The 18995-nt window shown below is 36.5% G+C and overlaps 1 protein-coding gene across 3 annotated transcripts; it reads right to left on the reverse strand.

The window, feature by feature from the left end:
- Positions 1-41: 41 nt before the first annotated feature.
- Positions 42-18791, reverse strand: nlrc11 (NLR family, CARD domain containing 11). 3 transcript variants are annotated; one of them, XM_087282307.1, is made up of 9 exons: positions 18723-18791; positions 17522-17776; positions 16599-16676; positions 16115-16393; positions 10227-12080; positions 8318-8491; positions 7723-7896; positions 6849-7022; positions 42-3328 (listed from the first exon to the last, which is right to left on the reverse strand). In XM_087282307.1, exons 2-9 carry the CDS (start codon positions 17587-17589, stop codon positions 3232-3234), a joined length of 2898 nt encoding a protein of 965 aa, XP_087138433.1. In that variant the 5' UTR covers positions 17590-17776; positions 18723-18791; the 3' UTR covers positions 42-3231. The 3 variants fall into 3 exon arrangements, with proteins under 3 accessions (XP_087138433.1, NP_001431585.1, XP_087138434.1); NM_001444656.1 differs by having other exon boundaries at positions 16599-16679; XM_087282308.1 differs by lacking the exon at positions 42-3328 and having other exon boundaries at positions 6012-7022.
- Between the last annotated feature and the right edge of the window lie 204 nt (positions 18792-18995).

Below are 18995 nucleotides of genomic sequence, written 5' to 3' on the forward strand. Positions count from 1 at the left end.
ATATTTATAAAAGACTTCATTAATTAACAAACCAAACATGATCCTTTTCTCAAATTATTTATTTATTCATCAGGACCCCCATTAGCCACTAGCAAGGTAGTGGCTTTCATCCTGGGGTCCATCGAACACATAACAAAATTACATAACAACAAGACCAATAAAAACATAAAAATACTAAATTCATATATAACACCCAGATAAACAATCCACTTAATATTGGGCCATTAAATATTTCTTAAACAATTCTTTAAACCTCATTTTACTTGTTACAAAGCATTTAATGTCTAATGGCAATTCATTCCATATTTTCATTCCTCTATACATTACAGTATGTTGCTTTGTATTAGTTTTTGAAATGGGAAGCAAAAATGTCCTTTTGATGCTTGCCTGGTGTTAAAATGATACCTAGCATTACTATACAAAAGTTGACAGTAATATGGAATTCTTGACACAGTAATATTTCTTATGACACAGCAGAAAAACAATTACCCTATCCTTCACCAATAACCAACCTATGCATTTTCATATAAGCTCTTCCATTGCAGTGTAAAATTAGTCATGCCGCTCTATTCTGGACTAACTGTAATTTATCTTTAAATAAGTCTTTACTTGATGCACTTGACCATACCACTGGACAGTAATCTAGATAAGAAAGAACAAATGCCTGAACAATTTGAGAGATACAGTACTGTGGTAATTATCACAGTTTATTCTCTTTAGTTTAAATATGATAATAAAATACGATAAGAACTCCAGCTCTTTGCAATTAAACGGTATCAGGACCAATTCATCTTGATACAGTAATGTCAGATAACTTTGATAAAAAGGACACATCTGCAATGTATTAAAATCAACCAATAATAACACAAGTATATATATTTTTATAATTATTTTTTCAGGGTTTTCAACTTTATTTTTGATAGGACAGTAGAGAGAATTGACAGGAAAGCAGAGATAGGGGAAGGATCGGTATAGGACTGCAGGGCGGAATCGAACCCGGGTCGCCGCGAGCAACAGAGTGCACGAGTTAACGCACTAACCACTACACCACTGGCGCCGACAGATCTTATGGCTTTTTACACAAAACTTTATTTGGCTACACTTAGCTGAAATATCAGCCTGTAGACTTAACCAGTTTCATGGAACTCTGGACATCAGTATTTTCCCAAACTCACTGCAGCAGCTTAATATTATCCTGCATGCTCATAGATGTGGTGTCTAAATAAGTTTTGGTTTGACTGTACATGCAGCTCTTAAAAGACAACAATGTCACTGTGTGCCTGTATAAGAGCAAGGTACATTTAATTTCAAACAACTCACTTGCTATACTTTAGCTTAGTCCCTGATTTATCACAGTGGAATGAACCAACAATTACTTTTATACAGCAGATCATTTCATACAATAAAGTTGGAAAGATTAACATGTACACAAGTTAGTTTATAGTATTTCACACACTGTATAGCTATTATCATTAAATATACTAAACATATGTAATTATTTCCGTCATAACAATTCACATATATTCAGTGTATATACTGTACATATGGGATACACAAAAACAAAATGATGTGCCATCACTTTATTTAGTCTCTGTTCTGTTTCTTATGCTGCATGATCCTGCACAGGAGAGTGTTTGAAATGTTTGGAAAATAAAGAAGCCTTTAAACTTGAAATAGAGCAGTAAAACAAATGTCTTTTTTTCCCACAAAGATCTTGTTTGGATGATGGCCGAGTCTTCACCAGCACAACCCAAAGATTCTCAAAAGGGTTAAGTCTGGACTCTGTGGTGGCCAATCCATGTAAAAAAATCTTGTTCACAATTTGCACACGATGAATCATTGGCATCGTCATCATCATCCGTGCCATCAGGGAGGAAAAAAAATCCATTGATGGAATAAGCTGGTCATTTATTATATTCAGGTTGTCAGCTGACCTCGTGTTGAGCACATAATGCTGCTGAGCCTTGAACTCATAGCACTGCTCCAGAACTTTAATGGAAGGCTACTTTCCTCTTACCCTGATGTGCCCCTCACTCTAGAACATGGTAAATCTTGACTCGCATGACCTTCATCCATTGCTCCATGTCCAATCTTTATACTCCCTAGCGAATTGTTTGTTCAATTAGCCTCTGACAAGTGTTTTTCTTGAGGCTACACAGCTGTTGAGTCCTAATCTCTTGAGTTCCCTTTGCATTGTGATTGTGGAAATGCTTTTAATTTTAAACATCCTATTTCTATTAGACCTAGAGTTCTACAGTGCAGTGTTCTTACTATGTAGTGTACAAATAAATGGCTATTTACAAGTTGTACATGAGTACATGAAACCATTCAGAAACATTTGGGAAGAATGAGCAAACACTATTGTACTGTCCTTCTTATACCTCTAATCCTATCTCCTTATACCTATCCCCTGCTACAGCACTCCTCCTTGCCTTATACGCATGCTCTTTTTCTGCACCCTCTTTTGCTAACATCTTGCCTTGCATGATTTTTGCTAACGTCTTTCTGTTCGCTCTTTGTTATTATCTACTGTACATGTTGTTTATTCATTCATTCAATTTCTTTTTTGGCTTGGTCCCTTTATTAACCAGGGGTTGCCCCAGTAGAATGAACCGCCAACTTATCCAGCATATGTTTTACACAGTGGATGCCCTTCCAGCCGCAACCAGTCACTGGGAATAACCATTCACTCTCATTCACACACATACTCGACGGACAATTTAGCCTACCCAATTCACCTATAGCGCATGTGTTTGGACTGTGGGGGAAACCGGAGCACCCGGAGGAAACCCACGCCAACACGGGGAGAACATGCAAACTCCACACAAAAATGCCAGCTGACCGAGCCGAGGTTCAAACCAGCGACCTTCTTGCTGTGAGGCGACAGCACTACCCGCTGTGCCACCTTCATGTTCTTTATTAATGTCTAATAATATTGTTAATAATCACTGCGTAAATGTCTACATGCTCTTTGCTAACGTTTACTGCTCATCGCTAACATTGCCTTTGGTAATGTCTTTCCTTTCACACTCAAGGCTGATTTATACTTCTGCGTCGAGAGATCAGCATGACCCACAGCGCCTGCCTTGTGGGTAGCCACTTCTCTTTTAGTGTTAAATAGAAGGGATTCTAGTAGAAAAATCAGGCTGCGTGCAGATAAGACGCACTAACTGTTGATGAAAACAAATAGCATTAGCTGCATTATACGCATAGTTTAGCATGTGTAAAAAATCATTCCTTTAGATTGTGGGTCCGGAATCTCTGTGGAAACATTTCTGGAGAGTGGGAGCTGGGCAGAGACGTGAATGTCATTGGAAACTTGTGAAGCCTAAAATAAAACACACAGACAGTCAGTTACTTAAAAATAGCAAAGTCTCAAACATAAAATATGTTTAGCGGGGCTTCCAGCTAACTCTACCAAGCCTCTTCAGCTGCTCCAGAACGCAGCAGCACGAGTGGTCTTCAATGAACCTAAACGAGCACATGTCACTCCGCTGCTAGTCCGTTTGCACTGGCTGCCAGTTGCTGCTCGCATCAAATTCAAAGCTCTGATGTTTGCCTACAAAGCAACTTCTGGCCTTGCTCCTTATCTGCTCTCACTTCTGCAGATCTATGTGCCCTCCAGAAACTTGCGTTCTGTGAATGAACGTCGCCTCGTGGTTCCATCCCAAAGAGGGAAGAAATCACTTTCGCTCACGCTCAGTCTGGCCAGTTGGTGGAATGAACTCCCTAACTGCATCAGAACAGCAGAGTCACTCACTATTTACAAGAAATGAATAAAAAAACTCAACTGTTTACTCTCCACTTCACTTCCTAATCTGCAATTGCCTCTCTGAATATCACACTAACTGTACCAAAAAAAAAAAAAGTACTAATACTTTCCTTTTTAGACTTTACAGACCTGAAACTTGCCTATTGCACTTATTCATTGTTGCTCTTATAGTTTTGTAAGTTGCTTCCTTTTCCTCATTTGTAAGTCGCTTTGGATAAAAGCATCTGCTAAATGGCTAAATGTAAATGTAAATGTAAAATAAGAAAGGAAAACTGTATGACCTGAAATTTATTAATGTACTAAATTGAAATTTCCAGAATAAAACCAAAAATCATGCCTGAAGCAAGCCAAATCAGTTCACTCCATTTTAAAAGAGTGATTCTCAGTACTAAGAATCAGTCTGACTAATAATGTATGATATAGTATAATAAGTGTATTACAATCAATTATTTACAATACAATCAACTTTTAGTACTGTCTATTAGTGATGGGTCGTTCATGAACGATTCGTTCATTTAGAATGAATCTTGAATATGACTCGGGAACTACGAGTCCTCTCTGGGAGTGATTTGTTCATCCGCGCGTGTGCACATTTGTGCAGGTGATGTCGTTCATTTCAAGTCTTTTGAGTCGTTCATCGCAGAACGGCAGAAGCCAATTATATGCATTTAGAGCCGGAAAAAGAATTGAATCGTTCATCTCTCGAGTGCTCTATCGGGTCTGAGTCATTTGTTCCTCACGGGCCAATCATATGCATTTAGAGCTAAAAAAAAAAGAATTGAACCGTTCATCTCTCGAGTCCTCTATCAGGTCTGAGTCATTCGTTCATCACAGGCCAATCATATGCATTTAGAGCCGGAAAAAGAATTGAATTGAAAGGTGAACTAATTATCATGGCTCCTATCGACTCAGACTGTACATTGGTTAAGATTATATGTGACTGTCAGTGTAATGTGAACGAACCACTGACATTTGAAGACATGAAGAGGTGAGCTGAGCAAAGAGACAACAATACCTTCATAGCCAAAAGAGCAGGTAAACATTGAATGATTATTTTCTCCTTCTAATAGTATTCTATTGATGATGTATTGCCGTGTGATTAACCTTTTGGGCTAGTTGTAGATGTGTTTGGAGGCAATTCATAACATTTTAATAATATTTTGGCAAATTGAACTAAATGAACGAAATGACTCGAAAAAAGATTTGTTCATCTTAATGAACGAGACTCAAAGATCCAAATCAGTAAAATGATCCGAACTTCCCATCACTACTGTGAATGTTTAAGGAAGTGTTTAAAAAAGTTGTGTGTTGTTACTGTAGTTAAGGTGGGCCAACTCTACAGGAATCTCAACTGATTATGAAATCTGGTTGCATCACATCTCAAATCTCAAACATTTACACACGATGAGACTTAAAAAGCATGAATCATCCCAGTTAAAATGTTTAGACTGATTCAAAGAATGACTTCTAGTGTCAAAAATTCTAAATACCCTGCACACATTTGGCTGCTTAGGCTTTTTTGTTGTGTTTTTGCAGATTGTGCTCATGTGTGCCCTCTTGTGTGCGTAGCAGACAATACAATACTTTTCCTGTAACACTAAGGACTCTATTTTAATGATTTTGGCACAAAGTCCAAAATGCATAGGCAAAAGTATTAAGGGCGTGTCCAAATCCACTTTTGCTATTTTAAAGCCGGAAAAATATGCTCTGCACCATGGCGCATGATCAAACAGGGTTGTGGTTATTCTCTTAATGAGATATTAGTGTTTTTTGAGCATAACGTGCCATCTTATTTCCCATTCCCTTTAAAAGTCAGTTGCTTCACACTATGGCACATTTGCTATTTAAATGGTGGAATTTGTAAGTGGACAAACTGAACGCTTCACTAGCAAGAAAACAGTTAAACGGAGCATCTGCAGCAAGAAGATAAAGAACGAGCCTCCTCCATTTGGCCTCTTTTCTTTTTACTTTTATGCTTTACTCTCTACGTTTGTAGATAAGGAAACGGTGTTGTACTCACTCCACTGAAGACATCCATTAGCCTACATATTTAATTTTGTTTGTTAAGCGCAAAGATTTGTTTTAACACTATTTCTAAGTTCAGTTTTTATTTCCAGCAAACAAATAAATGAACAATAATAACGAAGTGAGTTCAAAAAAACGAAGTGAGTTATATCCAAACACACGTCATACTTATGCCCCATATGGTGATGCAGACGTCTCCAAAACTCAACAGGTGGACAAATCTAAACTTGTTTTTATTAAAACGAATATAAATATGCATATAATAAATAATACAGATAATAATCATAACAACATTATACAAATGCAGATCGTCATGAATAAACTGAAAAAGCCCACCCCGACATAGAAGGCATGCAGGCAGTGGTTTTTATATTCATGTAGAAAATATTTTTTGTAATATTTTAATCCTTTTAAAACTTTAATTATTTTTTTATTTGTAAAGATATTTGTGTATTGCTATACATCCTGTGTGTATTAACCAATGTGTATGCATTTGAGGTGCACAACTAATGCGCTCTGCGCTGGACTTTTAGCTGGTCAATTGCACTGTGTATTTTAATTCGAATTAAGGTTTTCAGCCACATTGTCAGCCCTAGTGCATTTGTCTGGTCCTTTTTTTCTGTATTTTAAATGTTTTAAGCTTTGGGAAAGTTCTGTAAATTAAACATTATTATCATTATTATTTGATTATCACACCAGACATGTGCATAAGACTATAATATTGCATAAACAATGCTACATTCTACACAGGATGGTTTATTATTCATCCTGTGAAGGCCTCACATTACCAAATAATTTAAATATCATAACAGAAAAGAGGCTCTGGACAAGGTTGTTTACTGGTCACAAACTGGTCTAAAACTCCAGTAGTGTGAGCCCTGTTATAACAACCTGTTTTTTTTATAATTCTGACTTTAGTAAAGGTCAGATGACATTTTATGATTAATTAATGCAGAAAACCATATGCCTACAAAGGTTTCACCTTTTCCTTAGCATTGTGTAATTAAATATGAAACAAGGTTATTTATTTAAAATGATTACTAGTACTTACAGTAGTATCTCTAGTTTATGATGTTGAGAGTTCAAAAGAGAGGTGAGCAGTTCTTGTCCTGTGTCTCCAAGACTATTCCTACTGATATCCAGCTCTCTCAGATGTGAAGGGTTTATTATGAGAGCTGAAGTCAAAGCGGCACAACCTTCAATTGTGATTCCACAATTCCTTAACCTGTGGAAAACAATGACACAATGTTGAGGACAACTGGACACTGGAAATATAATCAAGTAATATTGCTTCAAGTACCCATTATATGGGTTAAAATATTAAGACTAAAATAAAAATGTACGACTATTAAAATAGCACTTAGCTAACTTGGTGCTTTTACAGTATATTATATTTGTTCTAATTGATCCTGCTATGTGTATTTTAGTTGGAATTTTAATATTTCATCCTTTTTTTAAGGCTGGGATACTTAAAATCAATCAATATATTTAAAAAAAATGGTTAACTTTGATATTGATTCTCAAAAGCTTTACTTTTTACAATACTTCCATATTGTGGTCAAATTAAAACCAAAAATGGGTTCTCTTTTAATGCATCCCTATGTATCAGACAGTAAAATAAATTGTAATATACAGGTCTTTTGTCCTTTGGCAAATAAGTTCATTAATCACTTTATAGAAATATCAGCAATGTATGTATGAAATCACTGAATCTAATCCAGAATTGAGAATTGAATCAAGAATTGAATCAAACCAAAATGAATCAGAATCTTAATTGATACATAGCCCTTATGTCCTTTTATAATTCAAATTTTACACTAGGAAGTATATCTCAACAATAACGTCTTTAGTGATTATACTTTGTCAAATGTTCACAACAAAAGCCTATTAAAATCCAGCCGTGTTAGAATATCAGATAGTCTTACCCCAGTATCTCCAATTTACAGTCAGGATTCTTGAGTTCAGTAAAAAGATGCTTGACTCCCCAATCTCGAATATTGTTTTCTGACAAATCCAGTTGTCTGATCTGTTCAGGGTTTGATCTCAGAGCTGAAGCCAAAGCAGTACAACCTTTAGCTGTGATTCCACAACTTCTCAACCTGTAGTAAACAAGGACAAACATCTCTGTATCAGATTAAGTTTAATGGTTGTGGGAAGGTGGTATCAAATACAAGTGTCTTTGGCAGAATGTAAACACTAAACAATCCCCCCATCAGACTGTAAGCATTTATTATTATTAAAATTAAAGTGTTTATATTAAGTTTTCTCATTAACATTTGAGATTGATATTATAAGTATTTTAAGTAATGATCCCATTTTTTATTATTTGAATCTAAATCTACAACTTGCATTGAGTTGGGATATTAAAAGGAAAATACATTATTTAAGAGACAATACACAAAAAAATTGCAGATTCAATCTATAGAGGTCTAGAAAAAGGTAAGCAATAAATGCGGATAGGGGAATCAAAAAGGAACATCTGTCTACCAGACATTGCACTAGATCATGTAAAATTCTCACCTGAGTATCTCCAGCTTACAGTGAAGATTTTCAAGTCCAGTAGAGAGATTCTCTATACCGGAATCACCTAGTTTATTTCCAGACAGATCCAGTTCTCTCACATGTGAGAGCTTTGATCTCAGAGCTGAAGCCAAAGCAGCACAACATTCCTCTGTGAGACCACACTTGCTTAACCTGTTGCATAAACAAAAAGCCACTATGTTAAGACTTGGTCATAGTATTTATTTCACTAGCTAACAGTTAAACGAGGAGTAATTAGGGCTGAACGATATGGCAAATGGAATTTTTTATGTGGAACAATAATGATGTATAGTACATTTCTATATCAGTTGTTATTCCTTTCAGATTTAGAAGAGTATCCCAACAATGACTGAAGTCACAAATCAGAGGGCCCTTAAAATAGCATAACCTATTTTCGGTGGTTGATAATTTTTTGGCAGCCAAAACTATAATATAATAACATCAACACATTTTTAGATTCCCATTGTTGCACATTTCTGCTGTGTGATTGGCTCTTAGATCAATATAGAGTAAAAAAGTCCAGAGCTTATCATTGCTAATCACATACATTTTATTGCAATTCGATAAAATATTGTTTATCACTCCAGACCTAGGGGCAATCAGTCTTAATTTTTAAAGTTGTCCCGATCAACCTTTTGGTAACTAAATTAAAAAAGTTACAAGCAGTCTTTAAAATCGTATGGCTAGTTTTAAAAAGCAGCACTATTTAAGTTTCAACTAATGTCTCTAAAATTATTTCAGAGCACTGTTCCCTCTAGGATTTTTTCCAGCTGTGGTGGCAGGCCTTTTACACAGATCTGCCTATGGTATTAACTTAATGACAAATGTTGTGACCGCAGTATTCGAGATTGCATTCATGTTATACGAGCATGCGAATCTCTTTGCTTGCGGCCGATTCCTTCTGTTTTCAAACGTCCCCTCAAATATACAATGCTCAAGTTCCGATTTTCTTGACTTACTTGCGATTAAGTGTGTTTACGTAACAAGTATGTCTCCAACATTTATTAGATTTGCTAGAAATATTTATGAATGTCTCCAATAGACCTACCAAGTGGAAACCGGCATAAACTCCAGCAAGATAAACTCAATGTATGCAGAGCCACAGACCTTTATCTATAAAGTATAATTAAGGAAATTGTGTTCAGCTAGCCTCACGCATCACGCACCTGTCAGTCAGTCAGCATGTCACCCTAATAGGTTAAACAAATAACGCACAGCACTACTATGATTACAGAAAAGTTTGCGCTGTTATAATTCACTTACCTTTCAATACGTTTTGGTGTGATTATAACCCGGTATTAAAAAAACAACAACAACTGAATGTTTTGAATGAGAAGCTGTAATGTAGCCGTGAATAAATTTTGGTGAATTTTGATGAATTTTGGTGTGGCGCCCCACCATGGAAGAAGGAATATTGCAGAAACCCTGCAGTGGTACTAGAAGCAAAATACTTGAGAAAGCTAACGTGACAGTGCTGAGACTCAAATGCAGTGGACAGGAGACACAGCAGTAGTAAAGTCACAATGCCAACAAGAACGCTGCATTTGATTTACCTCCTCTATGTGCTTCCGCTAAAGTGATTAAACATGCAAGAATGAAGAAAAAGCACCCAGGAGGAGAGGAAAGTAAAAGAGCAAGTAAAAAGAAAGCACTTTAATAAAAAGCAGAAACAAAATGTTGCTAAATGTCTTATCTATTTAGGACTTGTGCAGGTTAGTTTTTTATTTAGAAAAATGTCATACATTCTACAACGTTAATATGCAGTTTACTAGAAGAAATGGATTAATGCAGTGGCCCTACTATCCATATTAGTGATATTATATGTGAAAATAATATTTAATTTGTTTAAATATTTAATTATCTAGTTATTGCTCTCTGAGACACTTACTCAGCTTTTCTAGATTCTTTAACCACAGGCAGTAGCTTCTGAAGAACATGATCAGCTTTAGTTTCTGCTCCAACAAACTCTTTCAGCCAGAACTCCTCCAGCTTCTTCTCTGAGGTCAACAAAACAAAAGCTACAGCTGACCACTGAGAGGAAGAGAGTTTGAACTCTTTTATTTTTCCAGATGTCAGGTACTGCTGTATTTCCTCCACTAGTGAATGATCACCCAGTTCATTCAGACAGTGAAACAGGCTGATGGATTTCTCTGGAGAGTTAATGGTTCTGATCTTCTTCTTGATGTATTCAACTGTTTTATTATCGTTGTAAAGGTGTCTTCTCTGTTTCGTTAGCCTTTGTAGGAGAATCTGATTACACTCTACTGACAGACCCAGAAGAAACCGCAGGAAAAGATCCAAGTGTCCATTTTTATTCTGTAAAACCTCATCCACAGCTTTACAATGCAGTGCAGATATTTCATTCACAACTCTCCAGTCCATTTCACACATTGCAGCCACATCTGTCAAGACTGGTTCACTTATCTCAAACAATTCCATATTCAAAGTTAACGATTGCAGGTCAGATTTATTCAAAGGTGTGCCTTCAAATGACTTTGTCATTTGCTCAAACACATTTATGTTGTGGTTTGTGAATAAGAGGTGCACATATAGAGCTGCTAGATGTTCCTGAATGCTCAAATGAACAAAGCTGAAGACTTTCCCTTGATACAAGCCAAACTCCTCTCTGAAGATCTGAGTGCACAATCCTGAGTAAACTGAAGCTTCTGCCACATCAATGCCACACTCTCTCAGGTCTTCCTCATAGAAGATTATATTGCCTTTCATGAGCTGCTGAAAAGCTAGTTTCCCTAGTCTGAGGATCATGTCTTCATCTGTCAGCTTCTCCTCATAGTCCTTTTGATGTTTAATGTTAGTCTGCAAAATCAGGAAGTGTGTGTACATCTGAGTGAGAGTCTTGGGGATCTCTGCAGTCTCTGCTTCACTCAACATCTTCTCCAGAACAGTGGCTGAGATCCAGCAGAACACTGGGATGTGGCACATGATGTAGAGGCTCCTGGAGGACTTCAGGTGTGAGATGATTGTATTGGCCAGACTCTGATCACTGATTCTCTTGCTGAAGTATTCCTCCTTCTGAGGGTCATTGAAGCCTCGTACCTCTGTCACTCGATGGACACACTCAGAGGGGACGAGATCTGCTGCTGCTGGTCTGGAGGTGATCCAGATGAGGGCATAGGGAAGCAGATTCCCCACAATCAGGTTCGTCAGCAGCACGTCCACTGATGTCTCTTTGGTCACATCCAATAGGATCTCATTGCGGCTAAAGTTGAAAGGAAGACGACACTCATCCAGTCCATCAAAGATGAAGATGACAGCAGAGTTTTGAATCATATCTAAATGTATCTCTCTCGTAAAGAAGGTCTGAAGAAGACTAACTAAACTGAACTTTTTGTCCTTTATCAGATTGATCTCTCTGAAAGGAAGTGGAAATATGAGCTGGACGTCCTGATTCTCCTTCTCTTCAGCCCAGTCCAGGATGAACTTCTGCACAGAGACTGTTTTTCCAATGCCAGCGACTCCCTTCGTCAGCACAGTTCTGATGGCTTTGTCTTGTCCAGGTAAAGGTGTAAAGATGTCTCTGCATTTGATCGCTGTGTCCTCTGTTGTTGATCTCCTGGATTGTGTCTCAATCTGTCTCACCTCATGCTCATGACTGATCTCTCCACTCTCACTCTCTGTGATGTAGAGCTCTGTGTAGATCTCATTCAGGAGTGTTGGTTTACCCTGAACCGCTGTACCCTCATACAGACACTGAAACTTCTTGAGCAGACTCAATTTATGTCTGTAAAATTAAAATGAATCATTATTACAATTCAAGCTTGGCAAAGCTTTTGAAACAGCCCTTACTTATTTTACACACACACACACACACACACGCACACGCACACGCACATACATGCACAATTATACAGCTACTTTTGTAGGAATTTAGACAACAATTTTTACAGTTCTTTCAGGAATTTGTGAGAATTTAATTTTTTTCTCAAAATGTGCAATAATGTTTGCAGCATTCCTTATGTTGTTTATTTAAATAGGGGTTGGACAATGAAACTAAAACACTCGCCAATTTACACCAGGCCAATCTTTATTAATTGCAGATTCTACCAGTAAGAGCGGAGTGTGAGGGTATAATTAGCAGAGTAGTAGCACAGTTTTCCTAAAAATATTGCAATGCACACAACAATATGGGTGACATATCAGAGTTCAAAAGAGGACAATTGTTGGTGCACATCTCGCTGGCAAGAGCCACTGTACCCAGGGTACTGCCAGCATAGCACAAAAAAGAACGAACCACATCCAACAGGAATAACTGTGGATGCACATTAAAATTAAGTTGTCTGAAAGGAATGTCCAGGTTCTAACCCAATTGTTTCCAAAAAACTTAAAAGCAGAGCTGCATCAACTCATTGGAGAATTAAATGTGGAACTTAGTTCTCCTGTTTCTACCAAAACTGTTTGTCAAAGCTTGACAGGGTCTGTACACCGGCCGTGTACTGTACATGGCCGGGCTGCTATAGTCAAACCTATGGTCACTCATGCCAATGCCAAATGTTGGTTTCAGTGGTGTGAGCAATGTGAATCATGTGTTGTTCTCTGAGTCCACCTTCACTGTCTTTCCCACATCTGAGAGAGTTACGGTGTGGAGATGCCCCAAAGAAGCAGACTGAAGCATAAGGAGGGATCAGCATTGGGGTTGAGGAACAAGACATGGCCTGCACAGTCACCTGACCTAAATAGTATTGAGCCACTTCAGGGTGTTTTAGAGGAACGAGTCAGAAAACGTTTTCCATCACCAGAATCACATAGTGACCTGGCCACTATACTGCAAGAAGAATGGCTCAAAATCCCACTGGCCACTGTGCAGGGCATTTGCACATATGAATAAATTATTAATTAATAAATGAATAAATAAAATGAATAAATAAATTTAATTATACATTTTTACATATTTTTATAAAGTTATTATTTTAAGAAAACTTTAGTCAATGTGTATTGTAGTTGTGGGAGCATAAAAAACATCTGACACTCGAAGTAAGATTCCAAAAAAGAGAGTTTTTTTTTTAAAAGAATCACTAATGCAAAGGCAACAGTAAATGGCTCGCTGAGGACTACGATAAAATAATTCTGGGTTAGTGACATCGCAAACCTTTCAGTTTACACACCTGGGGCCACAAATAGCAGCTTTAGAAAAGTTTGTTGAAAATATGCCATCCACATACTGTAATTTTCACAGCAAACAGGACCTCTTTATTCGGTCTTCACTGGAGCAAAGGTTAAAATGTTTTACTTTTTTTCCAGACCATTGAAAAACAAATATGTCTCTGTGCTCAACATTCCACAATCTAAAAGGGGTGATACAATGGCTAGGACTGTTGTCTTACAGTAAGAAACAGCTCAGGCAGGGACAGGAGGCCTTTCTCAATGGGGTAATCAAACTCAGGCGTTAACGAGGCAATTGAGCCAAATGTGAAAGCATTATCTGATCACACTGTCCCACATGTAAAAATCTTTTTAAAAATCTGTATTTTTTTAGTGTGTTTTTTTTTGCTTTTATTCTTGCCATAATAAAAAATATATATATATTTGTAGAGCAGCTCATGTTCTGTTGTCACTAATATTTAATAAATTTTAATAGGTAAAACTGTCCGAGATATGAACAAAAGCAAGTGATGCATCAAAGTTTGATTAAAAAAAAAACTGAATGGTTTTAAAAATCTTTATAATCATTAAAATAATTAATAAAAACAAAAATAATTTGTTTAAAAATATTGAACGATATTAATGATATGACGTAGTTCCGGAAACGTCCTACTTTTTTGTTTATCCGTCTGACTTTCGGTCCGTTTCTTTTGACTGTCCCCTGTCATTTTAAAGAATATCACAACGTCAAATGCAGCAAGTGTAAAAGCCTCGTCCGTTTCGCGAGGTGTGCATGCAGTCAGCGGAGGTGCGTGATGTGGCGTCGGGCGAAAGTATAAATACAGCTTTAGCACGAGCCTCCTCTGAGTGCATGTGCACAGCCAAGAACTGCGAAGGCTTTTATACTTGACGCGCTTGAACTATTAGGTGAAAACACGATCATTTCGCATGTGAGATTGCCAGCTGTGCAGACGAATATCAAATATTGCAAATTAGAAAAGGTTGGTCAATTAAATTATGCTCCTGTAAGCAATGTTTATTTAGCAATAATTCTCCAGTACCGATAACAGAACCGTTAATGTCAGAGCTTATTGATACTTTGCTCTTTTATAATTTAGCACCGATACCGATAAAGTTTCGAGTTTCGGTACCCATCTCTATTTTTCACATTGTTATTATGGAATACTGTGTGTAGAATTTTGAGGAAAAAATTAATTTAATCCATTTTGGAATAAGGCTGTAACATAAAAACATGTGCAAAAAGTGAAGCGCTATGAATACTTTCTGGATGCACTGTACATGCACAAAGGAACATGAGCATTTAAAGGGCACTTATTTTACCTCTTTTTCAACATTTAAGATAAGTCTTTTGTGTCTCCAGAATGTGTTGGTAAAGTTTCAGCTCAAAACTAAAGCGTCTTCTTTTATAATTGTACTGACATGTGGCTGTGGTGATGAAGTAAAGATTGTAAAATCGCTGTAATTAATTCCAAATATGCACTGTTTTAGAAACGTTTTAAACTTGTAAAACTCATTCTTGAACTCATTTGATGATGATTAATGATCACAGAGAGCTGAACAGATCTTTTGATCTCGTTTACTTGCGCACGTCCTGTTTTGTTGATATGATTATATGCATTACTACAGAGACAAGTTAATAAGCTGCTCAAAATGGAAGGGATTTGGATCCTATTTTAACGTCAGGAAATTTAACGAAAGAGACTTATTGTCTTTCTATCCCTCAAATATGACTGTGGACACACTATACCTACACACAGTTCTGTCCAAACAGCTTAAAAAATAGGATTTTCATCATAGGTGCCCTTTAAAGCAAATTAATAAATGCAAATATTATCCTGCTTGCTTTTTGAGCGTTGACTTTTTAAACACCTGTGATTTGTCATTTGTCAGTTTTCGCACTCAACAGAAAGGGCTGCGATTGGCTATAATGTTCAGCGTTATTCACCGACAAGTTTCGCATATATGCAGGTACAGTCTATAATGGACAGTTATCACAGCTGAACCATGATAGATACGGTGGAGAAAACTCGTGTGCAGAGTAACACGCTTACATGTATGTGTCCGGATCCACAAGAATCGCTGTAACAGCCGAGAGAGGAGACGAAACATTAACTCATGCAAGCAGGTCCACACACACACACAAACACACACACACACACACAAACACAACAGAGAGAGAGAGAGAGAGAGAGAGAGAGAGAGAGAGAGAGAGAGAGAGAGAGAGCAGAAATGGAGTTTACAGTTTTTAATTCTATCCATAGCAGTGATATAGGGACTTGTGACTTCTTCAATAACAGTTGTCTGCTTTTAAGTAACGTTAGTTGGAGCGTTTTATTTCTCACGCTCGCCTCCCTTGCCAGAGTAATAATCAAAATAATTGCAACTTTTCCGATGTGAAAATTGCACCTTTTCAAATCACGATTTAAAATCGATTAATCATGCAGGCCTACAATAGACTGTTTATTCTAGTATGTTGAAAATGCAAATTTTAGTTTGGAAGAAACATAAACATAATTAGTTTGGAAACAACATAAACATAATAGATTAGATCATAATGCTTTATGTTTGTGTTATTATAACCAGTGGTGAAGGCTTGCAGCTTTTACTATTATGTTTAAATAAAACTGATTGCATATTAATGATAAAATATTGTACCTGAGAGCAGATGATTTTCTTTCAACCCTTAAATAAGGTGAACACACAAGCCAGTCAATGTTGTCAGACACTCCGCTGGACACTGCTGATTTTCCTTTAGCCCTTAAAAGTGGTGGTGGATCCATAGACCAGTCACTCCTCACAGACACTAGGCTAGACATATTTAAGTTTGATGATTTTCTCTCTTCACCTAAAAGTGGTGGTGGGTTCATAGACCAGTCACTCTTCAAAGACACTCGGCTGGACTCTGATGAGTCAGATATTTTCTCATGAACTGAACTGTAAGAGGGGAAAAAATGTTGCTCATCTGAAGTCACATTGCATTATTAAATATATTAAATTAAAATAAGCACATAAATATACAACAATCAGCAACAAAATTAGCCTCCATCATTAAACTTTTTTAAAACCAATCTGATAAACATTTCATTATATATTAGGGTTTAAATATACAGGGAGAAAAAATATGTTTGTAAAACTGTACCTGCGATGAAATTTTCTGTGACGAAAATATGATGGCAGAGACCAGTAACTCGTATTCGACAAGACCTCTTCCGATTCTCTACTTCAGAAGACAAAAACAGACGTCAAACTATTATTTTGAACCCCAGATCTTGTTCTTCACAATCAGCACTAGCTGTTCTCACATAAATACCAATATGTCACATGAGTTTTATTCCATGTTTCTTTTATATTTATAACATATAGACCTATAACATACATATTTGCAGTTAATTTCAATTCTTTATTATACTGTACATAAATATGGAAAAATACGTTACAAACAACTTGCATCTTACTAACCCCTTAATTTACAAAATTACGCTATTTATTAGACAGTATGTTGTTATAAACTACAAAAAACACAAGAAAATTGTGTTAAATAGTATATGGTAACAGTAAGGTACATGCAAAAACATTAGGTAATGTCACCTTCTTGAATAATTCAAAGTTCTGGATGTTTTCTGCATATAACTTACTGTTACCACATAACATTTAACACATTTTCCTTTTTTAGTGGTTAAAAACAGCATACTGTCTAGGAAATAACATAAATAAATGTGTAATTTAAATGAATAAGTTCTGCCATTTCTAACCAAACCAGACAATATATAATTTAAAATGTCAATAAAAGTACTTTTGTGAAACATTTTTTAACCTCAAAGTGTGCTGACCAGAAAATAAAGTCTCGTAGTGCATTTTAAAAAAGTAAATAGATGGAAAACCCACAACATCACAAAAAACATAACAAAATATGAACAGCTTATATTTGTACTGTAAAAATAACAATACAATTCTAAAAATAATATGCAATGGGCACATCTTTACTTAAACTGAGCTCCTCCTTTTTTTTAAATGTTCACTTATGCATCAAAATGTGCCATTTCAAGCCTTAAATAAGAGTACCTGGTGCATGAATAAATATCTTCATCACGGGATGACCGTGTGTTGTCCATATTGTAGTTACAGTACATATACTGTAGGTCACAGGCATCAAAATCAGTTCCTGGGGGGCCGCAGCTCGGCAATTTAGTTCCAACCGCAATTTAAACACACCTGTGGAAACAAACTGTGCAGGGCTGTGGCCCTCCAGGAACTGAGTTTGACACCCCTGCTGCAGGTGGATCTCTTCCTCCTTCACCAAAATGCTTGCTGACAAAGCTAAACACAAAGTCACAACAACAATTAGTGTTATTTTAAACTATCTGTCATATATGTTGTTTTATTTTTTTAAGTGTTATGTAAATGTGTAAACAAAGCATTACACTGATCAACATTGATCCACAGTTTAGTACTCAGACTCTGCAGTAACTGAAGATGTGTACTACTTTGAAAGTGAGTACTTAAGAAATACATGAAATTCTAAAAAAAAAGGCCATTAAGTTTAAATAACAGAATTAGTCACGTTAAAGTTACTTATAAAAGTTTATTATGTTTCACCAAATGTGCATTCAGAAAATCCAAGTTAGTTAGCTGTTTGTGTCCACCCTACTACTTGAGTTGACTTGGTACGACCAAATATTATGCAAATTTGTGATGTCATTCTGTCTTCCAGCCTCACCCACATTTATAAAGAGCTGCACACAGTTCAGCAATGGCTAATAAGAAAGCTGTGTGTGAAGACTGGAATTTAAATAAAAACGGAAAGTACACAGACTTTTAGTTGTTAATAATGTTGTAGTGTTTTGGAACATTTTCCTATGTTACAGTGAGTATATTTTGATGTAAAAATAGTTATTAATGTTATAGTTTGATATAGTCTACATTGTAAATAGACAACTGAAAACGTCACATTCCGGGTTTAAACTTAAAGTCTCTTTAGTAAAAAAAAACTGCGTGAAAATGGAGGCTAGCAAACACTCAACTACCCAGCACCCAAAAACGGGTATTTTCCAACCTTGTACTAAACTGGACAAAGCACAGTTTATTTCCGGTATGACTGCAGAGTTACCACAAAGGACGTAAAGACAGAATAACCGTCGAACAAGATCTACACCTAGTGCTCGATTATGAATCCACAGCTTACCAAAACGTACACTAAACTACTAACGTTAGTTCATCCTATTGAGGTGCTGGCGTTACTACAAATTATACGTTTTATACTCACTTTAGTGTTTTAACGATGTGACGCAGTTCTTTTTTTGCTGGGTTTCAAAATGGCTTCTTTCAAAGTTTCAGTTTCGATTTTGGATGGTGAGCAAAAGTCACGTCGACAGTGGTATAGGCTAAACCATATTTGGAGATTTAGAGGGGTGCACATACAGTCTAATTTAAACGGTCAGTTTTTAAAAGAATTTGTTTCACTTAATTATCATTCACATTACCGAAAAACGTAGCTGCTTTACCAGAGTTATTAAAATGTGAGTTACTACTAATCTTG

Source organism: Danio rerio, chromosome 15 (assembly GCF_052040795.2).
Source record: "Danio rerio strain M-AB ecotype USA chromosome 15, GRCz13ab, whole genome shotgun sequence".
Classification (NCBI taxonomy): domain Eukaryota; kingdom Metazoa; phylum Chordata; class Actinopteri; order Cypriniformes; family Danionidae; genus Danio; species Danio rerio.

Coding starts and splice junctions, on each gene's coding strand:
- nlrc11 (NM_001444656.1), bottom strand. CDS start 17,589: ATGTACTGTAACTACAATATGGACAACACACGGTCATCCCGTGATGAA. Junction 8,492..10,226: donor AAAGAATCTAGAAAAGCTGA/GTAAGTGTCTCA, acceptor TTTATGCAACAG/GTTAAGCAAGTGTGGTCTCA. Junction 7,023..7,722: donor TGTAAATTGGAGATACTGGG/GTAAGACTATCT, acceptor TGTTTTCCACAG/GTTAAGGAATTGTGGAATCA.